At 44.7% G+C, this 8581-nt stretch overlaps 1 protein-coding gene and 1 non-coding gene across 2 annotated transcripts; both read left to right on the top strand.

Moving 5' to 3' along the window:
• Positions 1-538: 538 nt before the first annotated feature.
• LOC136462082 (small nucleolar RNA Z247) lies at positions 539-671 on the top strand. The gene has a single exon (XR_010760603.1). It is a non-coding gene; the product is annotated as a small nucleolar RNA Z247 (small nucleolar RNA).
• Positions 672-6402: 5731 nt separating this feature from the next.
• On the top strand, positions 6403-8508 carry LOC136457173 (mitochondrial import inner membrane translocase subunit PAM16 like 2-like). The gene is made up of 4 exons (XM_066457218.1): positions 6403-6623; positions 6744-6831; positions 7792-7922; positions 8068-8508. The coding sequence occupies exons 1-4, from the start codon at positions 6621-6623 to the stop codon at positions 8185-8187; spliced, it is 342 nt and encodes a 113-aa protein (XP_066313315.1). The 5' UTR covers positions 6403-6620; the 3' UTR covers positions 8188-8508.
• The last annotated feature ends 73 nt before the right edge of the window (positions 8509-8581 follow it).

The raw sequence follows: 8581 nt of genomic DNA, 5'->3' as shown, positions 1-8581 counted from the left end.
CTGTATCGATCAGGGACGCGCAAGATCTGAGCCCTGTTTCGATCAGGGACCGACGCCGACGACCATGGCCTCCTCAAGCACGACGCCATCGCCCTTCGGCAAAGTCTCCGAGAAGCTCAAGCGAGACAACTATCTCCTCTGGAGGGCGCAGTTCCTTCCGGCTGTTAGAGGAGCAGAGCTTATGGGGTTCCTAGATGGAACCACCCCAAAACCACCCAAGAATCTGGAAGCTGATCAAGACGATGGTAAGAAGGTGATGATCCATAATCCGGAGTATAGCTCCTGGATGAAGAACGATCAGCAGGTTCTGAGCTATCTGCTGAATTCTCTCTCCCCCGAAGCACTTGCGCCGGTGGCTTCAGCAACCACGGCGGCAGAAGCGTGGGGAGTTCTGGAGAAGATGTTTGCTGCACAATCAAAGTCACGGGTTGCAAATCTTCGTGTCCTCCTGTCTACTACAAAGAAGGGTAACATGTCATCTGCTGCTTATTTTACCAAGATGTGTTCATACAAAGATGAACTTGCCGCTGTTGGGAAAGTTGTGGATGATGATGAGATGATTCACTTTGTCCTTAATGGACTTGATTTTGACTACAACCCTTTTGTCACTTCCATGCTTGGTCGTGACCTTTCCTTGAGTGAGTTATATTCGCAGCTACTCATCTTTGATCAGCGTATGGAGATGTTCCAAGAGAACGGGCAGTTCCAATCTTCGGCCAACATGGTAGGACGTGGTCGAGGTTCTGGAAGAAATTCTGGAGGACGCGGCCGTAACAACAACTATGGTCGTGGGCGCTCAAATCCAGGCCATGGAGGCGGTCGTGGTGCTCCAAATTCAGGAAGAGGCAATGCACCTAAACAAGGTCAAAGTAATGATGATCCAATCTGTCAGATATGCAAGAAAGGGGGTCACTTGGCTAACCGCTGCTGGTATCGATATGAAGAAGATAGCAACTATCAGAAGACAGTTGGTGCAGCAAATACTGCATACGGCTATGACACAAACTGGTATGTGGATAGTGGAGCCTCGGAACATGTTACTGGGGCGCTTGAAAAGATGACAATGCATGATCAGTATCAAGGCCAAGATAAGATCCACACCGCCAACGGCGCAGGTATGAAAATTAGTAACATTGGCCATGCAATTTTACATACCCCTGATAAAGATCTCCACTTAAATAAAGTGCTTCATGTTCCTTCCATAAAGAAAGATCTCCTTTCTGTCCATAAGCTTACTCGAGATAATGATATCTTTGTTGAATTTCATCCTAACTTCTTTCTTATCAAGGATCGGGAAACAAAGAGAATCCTGCAGCAAGGTAGATCCTATGGCGGCCTTTATCCTATCTCGGTAGAAGCACCCATTAAGCAAGCTTTTGGAGTCAGTAGATCATCTACAAATAAATGGCATAATCGGCTTGGTCATCCGGCGTTTCCTATAGTTGAGAAGGTCATTAGTTCAAATAATCTCCCTTGTGTTAGTACTAAACATCTTGAGTCAGTGTGTAACTCGTGTCAGATGGCTAAAAGTCATCAATTACCCTACTCTGTATCTACTAGTGTTTCTACCCATCCTTTGGAGTTAATTGCATCAGATGTTTGGGGACCTGCTCCTATATCCATGGGTCAATATACATATTATGTGAGCTTCATTGACGATTTTAGTAAATTTACATGGATCTACCTTATCAAGAAAAAATCTGATGTGTTGCAAGTTTTCCAAGAATTTCAACAAATGGTTGAGAGGAAATTTGAGAGGAAGATCAAAACCGTTCAATCAGATTGGGGAGGTGAATATGAGAAGCTTCATTCCTTTTTCCGCCGCATTGGCATTATCCACCATGTTTCTTGTCCTCATGCCCATCAACAGAATGGAATAGCAGAAAGAAAACACCGTCATATTGTGGAGGTCGGTCTAGCTCTTTTAGCCAATGCCGGCATGCCCCTAAAATATTGGGGTCATGCCTTCTTAACCGCAGCCCATCTTATTAATATGCTTCCAAGTAAAATTCTCAATTTTGATACACCACATGAGCGTCTACTGCATGAGAAACCAGATTATTCCTTCCTCCGTGTTTTTGGCTGCGCGTGTTGGCCTAACCTAAGACCATACAATGCTCATAAGTTAGCATTTCGTTCTATCCAGTGTGTTTTTCTTGGCTATAGCACACTGCACAAGGGTTACAAATGTTTGGATCTTGATTCAGGCCGTATCTATATCTCTCGTGATGTCATTTTTGACGAAGATGTTTTTCCCTTTTCCAAGCTTCACCCAAATGCTGGACCCCGTCTTCGTCAAGAAATAAATCTCCTGCCTAGTCACCTTTTAAATTCAGGGGGTGTAGATTGCATTGCTAATGATACTAATATATCTGTTGAGGACTCAGCTTGTGTGCAGGATCCAGGGATGGAAAATTATTCAGAAGACGTCGCCCCTGATGTTTTTTAAATGCAGCACACGGATCCGTTGGGTGCCAATGATCTAAGCTCCGATCCCAGAGCAGATTCTCCTGCCCTACAGCCGGTTCCTGACCAGGTTTCCAGTGCGCCCATCGAGGCAGATTCGCCTGCGTCTGATGGCCCTTCGACGCATGGGGGGCTCCCCTCTGGGCCTGCACCGGCACCTGCGTCGCAAATCACGACGGCGGCACCTGATAACGGCGGATTTTCGAACGCACAAGGATCTGGTGCATCTTCACAATCCTCTCCAGCGGTAACAAATGAAGCACCTTCTGCTCATCATCGTACACGCTCAACATCCGGCATTGTAAAACCTAAGATTTTCACGGATGGTACGGTTCGATGGCTGAACTATTGTGCAACGGGAGAACCTACTCGTTTTCATGAGGCTTTAAATGATCCCAAGTGGAAACAAGCCATGACCGAAGAATACTCAGCCTTGATAAAAAATAAGACATGGCATCTTGTTGAAGCAGAGAAGGGCAGTAATCTTATTGACTGCAAATGGGTTTATAAAATCAAAAGGAAAGCTGATGGTTCGATTGATAGATACAAAGCTCGTTTGGTGGCAAAAGGATTCAAACAACGATATGGAATTGATTATGAGGATACATTTAGTCCTGTGGTCAAGATTGCTACAGTGCGGTTGGTTCTGTCAATTGCTGTATCTAGAAATTGGTGTTTAAAACAATTGGATGTACAGAACGCGTTTTTGCATGGTGTTCTGGAAGAGGAAGTATATATGCGACAACCGCCTGGTTTTGAAGACCCAAGTAAACCTCAGCTGGTATGTCGACTTGACAAGGCAATATATGGCCTAAAATAAGCTCCAAGAGCATGGTATGCAAGACTTAGCTCCAAACTTGTGAAGCTTGGATTCAAGGCTTCCAAATCTGATACATCTCTATTTATATATAATAAATCTGGAATTACAATTTACATGCTTATTTATGTTGATGATATCATTGTGACAAGCTCATCAAGTGATGCTGTTAAGGCTCTGCTTAGTGATTTGAGAGAAGACTTTGCCTTGAAAGATCTTGGTGATTTGCACTATTTTCTGGGAATTGAAGTGGCTAGAGATAACCGTGGACTACAATTGTCACAGGAGAAGTATGCTAATGAGATCCTAACACGGGTAGGCATGAAGAAGTGTAAAGGCGTGCCTACTCCTCTTGCTGTGACTGAACGTTTATCAAGTCAGGATGGGACGCCCCTCAGTGCAGAAGACAGTACAAGATACAGGAGCATTGTTGGTGCGCTCCAATATCTTACTATTACTCGACCAGATTTGGCTTTCTCAGTAAATAAGGTGTGCCAGTTTTTACATAGTCCAACAAGTACTCATTTTACAGCTGTTAAGCGAATACTTCGGTATGTTCAATACACCTCAGACACAAGCTTGTTTATTGCACGGTCAAGTTCTTTACGTTTGAGTGCTTTTTCCGATGCGGATTGGGCTGGTAGTGTTGATGATAGGAGGTCAACTGGAGGATTTGCTATATTCATAGGACCAAATCTTATATCTTGGAGTGCAAGGAAACAAGCTACTGTCTCAAGGTCCAGTACAGAGGCAGAGTATAAATCATTGGCTAATGCAACCGCCGAATTGATCTGGCTCGAGTCACTTTTGGGAGAACTTGGTGTCAAGTTATCTCAGGCGCCAATTCTATGGTGTGATAACTTAGGTGCAACATATTTATCTGCCAATCCGGTGTTCCATGCAAGGACAAAACATATTGAGATAGATTTTCATTTTGTCCGAGAAAGAGTGTTTAAGAAACAGCTACAGGTTCGGTTTATATCTACCAAAGATCAGTTAGCTGATGGCTTCACCAAGGCTCTCTCTGTTGGCAAGTATGAGCTGTTTAAGAGCAATCTCAATCTTCGTCGCAAGAGAAGCTTGGATTGAGGGAGGATGTTAGAACTAGAGTTATATTCCATAGTGTGAAACGTGTTGTCCATGTATAATGTAAGCGTGGTGCACACGGTCTCGTTATCTATGATTGGAGATATTCTAGGACATGCGCTTCCATGTTTAGAGTTACCTTAATTATGTTGTACTCAGGTTAGATCTCCAATCTTGGATTATAGCACAAGGCAATCTCCTGCGCTCCTGTACTCTTATATATACATAACATGTAACCGTGGTGAGTCAAGATAGACAGCCACGTTTCTTCCAACTTCACAGTTCTATCCTCATTTGCACTAATATTAGCCGAGGCTTCAATCATTTCAACCATCATATACACATCACACACGATGTTTGAACTTAGGGTACCAGGACTTAACAGCTTTAGCTTCAGCTTCTCTATAGTTTTAGGTGCCGAACCTTTCTCTGAGAAACGGCTGCAACCTGCAACCAAGCAACAGAGAGCTCAAGCCGTTTTTGACAGGTTGGTGAAGCCACTGGAATGTGGTTTCTCTGGTTTTACCAACTTTTGTGGATTTGTGCATTAAAGGTGTGTTTTCACTTCTCCTTCCAAAGAGACCCTTTTGTCGTTGCAATATTCCGGCATCGATATAAATCCAACGCGGGGGCCTTACCCTCAAAGAAAAAGGCACGGCTAGCAAACCACCCATTTCCTTCACACGAGAACCTTTTTTTTTGGACATCTAACTCTATACGTACTATTGACATATCTTATTTTTTCCAGTCAAGCGTAGTGAGCACCGATGACAACGCAAAGCCCCGCCCGGTGCAAGATTCTCATTTTCATAACCGAGCATCAATGGCCACAGCGCGAAATCGATGGTGTGGCTCCTCTAATCTAAGGGAATAAAATTCTATGCGGTGGTGTCGCAACTTGCATGCCCTACACACCTCCTGCCCACGATGCGTGTCCTCTAGCCCCACCACACGCATGTCGATACTCTCTGGCTGGCTCCGTCACTTTTCCTCTAGGCCCTCCACGGCGTATGGCTTGAGTGATGCTTATTTTAGAGAGAGAGAAATTGAGAACCGCTCCTCCCATTGCAGCAATCAGTTCCAACTTGTATCGGTGCCAGAAAAACAAGGAGCGGAGCCTGTTCGGTTGGCTGGTTCGTATCATTGCTGGTTCGTTTATGTAAGAGAGAAGTACTACTAGCTGATTCATATAAATAGTATCCATGTGAGGGGCTGGCCAGCCCAGCCAGCCAGCCAGCCCCAGCCGAACAGGCGTGCGCCGCTCTCAACTGATAACCATTGAATAGAAAACAATTTCCTTTTACTTTTGTGCTCACGCTGCTCCCAGCCGAGTACCAGTTGCATGGCTACTTCTGAGTAGTATTTTTTTTATCTCTTACGCGGGTTCCACCACCAGTTGCTGTCCACATTGCAACACTTGAGGAGCGTTCCTGGTTTTAGCTGTGGGCCCCGGTTTTTTTTTCTGGCTCTACTTCCACATTGTGGAAGACCGCCCGCCCGCCCACATGATGCGCGGGTCGTTGTTCCATCCGGCTGCTGGGCTATACATCAAGATTAGCACGGAAGGGTACGTGGACGGCTTGTAGACGGTGCCGTATGGAGTCGTACTATAATACGAGTGCATAGAATTTTTTTCCTAAGGCTCATTGTCGCCTTTCTAGTTCATTTTAGCCCGTTTAGACTCTAAAGAGGACTGTGTTATATAAGTTGCGCATTATGAAATGTCCTACTCAATTTCTCTTAAAAAAAGAAGTTGATGTATATTTGTGCAACCATAGTTTGTACTCTCTTCATTTTAAATTATAAATCGTTATGATTTTTTTCTAAATATATAACTTTTATTCCATGTTTAGATATATATTATATCTAAATACGTAGTAAACCTATGTATTTTGAAAAAAAAAAAACTAGAGTGACTTAAATTTGCCCAGCCCACCAGTGCGTGCGCGTCCCATCCCACTTTCGTCTTTCGTGACGCCCAAGATGAACCTAAAGCCCAAAGCCGCACGACGGTTCACGGCTGACAAGCCAAAACCAAACACCACCGTCCACCACCAACGCAACGGCCGCCTGCCGGAGCCGCCACTTCCCTGCGAAAATCGGAGCCCCCCCTGGTGGCCGTCCCCCGCGAGCGAGGCCTCCTCCTCCTCCTCCCTCTCGGCCAAACCAGCCCAGCCCCTAGTCTCTAGGTCCCCTTCTTCTTCTTCGCCGTCCGCCGCCGTCGCAGGAGGGGGAAGGAGGATACATCGCCATGGTGCGCTGATTTTTCGATTCCCTTTTCCACCCGACTCCTGCTAGGGATTTGTTCGCGCGCTGCTTCGCTAGAGGTTATTTTTATTTGTCTCGCGTCTGACGCTTCTGGTCTAACGCACAGGCGGGCCGGCTCCTCGCGAATCTGATCGTCATGGGCGGAACCGTGGTGGGCAGGGCCATGCTCCAGGCCTACCGTCAGGCCATCGTCAGTGAGTGCTCCCCCTTCTGTCCTACCTTGTCAAAAAACGTAGGATTTCCGGGCTACTTTGACTGTACGGTGACTTGAATCGTGAAACCATGGCGGTGTCTCTGCCTGAGGTGTTAGTGATTGGGGAGGCAGTTATCGTCAGTGGTTACCTGCAACTCTGTTTGGTGATATCTGGCTCACAGTGCTAAAAACGATTTTTTTTTAGTCAGTCACTTTTTCCTAAGATTTAGGTGTATCATTTGGAGCAGCTCTGCTTATCAAAATACAAATTAGAGATTCAAAAATGTGTTCTTGTTCTTAGTGCTATCTGTCGAAGCATATAATCGACACCAAAAAATATATATTGAGGCGTTGGTCCATGGAATGCGGGCTGTCATCCTGTCACGGTTTGGATGGTGGTGATATTATGGTACCATACCAGGGTAGCCGCTACCCAGCCATTGTGTATTTGTGTCAGTCCTCAGATTTTTGGACATTGGCACATTGCCTGGACTGCTTTGTTAAATTGCAAATCAAAGATGTGAAAATGAATTACTTTCTTTCAAACAATTCTGCATTTGTGAACCAATATTGATGGTAAATTCCATGATGGCTTTTCCTAGTATTGAAGGATATGTGAAGTCCTCGTATACATGCATAGAAAAACCAATTTCCTAGTATTGAAGTGTCAACTCTATAAGTAGTTTTGGGCTCTGTGTTTGGAACTTCTATGCGGAACCTGATTTTGACTGAATTGATTAGGTTCTGTGTATAACAAAATGACTGTATGAATGCTAACTTATAGATTGTAGCAAGATGAATAAAGGCACTATAATGCTTCTGAATTAAATGTCTTACCTTCCTCTATTTACCTATAAAGAGAGTTGGCTTTCATTCTGGAAAAAAGCATCTGCATGGCCACGTTATCCATGTGCCATATTCCTTTTGAAAATCAATTAATCGTTTTTTATTTTTCATGTAGATGCAAACAAAACTGGAGCTGCCCAAGAAGCTATAACTGGTATTAGACGGGCTAGCAAGGCCATGACTGAGCAAGAAGCCCGGCAAATTCTCGGTATCAGTGAACAATCCACGTGGGAAGAGATTGTCCAGGTCTGTGACAATAGTTTTATGATGCACAAAATACGTTCCTGCAGATGTTAGCTTCTGTCAACTCCATACTGTTAGGACCATCTGTACAAAACCATTGCCTGAGCCAGACCTAACTTCAAGTTTCCCCTGTTTGAATACTTTGCAGAAGTATGACACAATGTTTGAGAGGAATGCCAAGAACGGGAGCTTCTATGTCCAGTCAAAGGTTCATAGAGCGAAAGAATGCCTGGAACCTTTATATAAAAAGCCTGATGTACCGAACTGAGATTGGGTAGACGCCCTAGCTTCTGTTCGAAGCAGTATGCCTAGTTGATCGATTTGCCGGTGCGCCCAGAGATCATCGTTCAGTTTTGAGTTGTGTGTTGGGCGCATCAGGTTGATTGGTTGTAACATGACGCAGCTTTGCTGGACCTAGAATAATGTTTAGCAAAGATACGAAATTTTGGCTGATTCTCATCGGCAGCGCGTCATTCAGTGCGGTTGTATTTCATAGTATGTTAGCTGGCTGTGATGGGATAATTTTTGTTTTAGATAACAGGTCCCATTCCCGCCTTGTCTTGAAAGGTGACTTTGGCCTTTGCTGCGATGGAATTGTCGTTGTGTGGGTAGTACTCCGTATTTGCTTATTTCAGCTCAATGTTTTTCCATGCTAATGCTCC

Source organism: Miscanthus floridulus, chromosome 6 (assembly GCF_019320115.1).
Source record: "Miscanthus floridulus cultivar M001 chromosome 6, ASM1932011v1, whole genome shotgun sequence".
Taxonomy (NCBI): Eukaryota; Viridiplantae; Streptophyta; class Magnoliopsida; order Poales; family Poaceae; genus Miscanthus; species Miscanthus floridulus.
Note: the sequence above shows the minus strand (reverse complement) of the source record. Positions and strands in the feature narration are given on the sequence as shown.

Bases quoted from the DNA above. Each gene is read 5' to 3' on its own strand.
- LOC136457173 (XM_066457218.1), top strand. The intron at 6,832-7,791 runs GTGAGTGCTCCC...TTTTTCATGTAG, and splicing joins CTACCGTCAGGCCATCGTCA to ATGCAAACAAAACTGGAGCT. The intron at 7,923-8,067 runs GTCTGTGACAAT...AATACTTTGCAG, and splicing joins CGTGGGAAGAGATTGTCCAG to AAGTATGACACAATGTTTGA.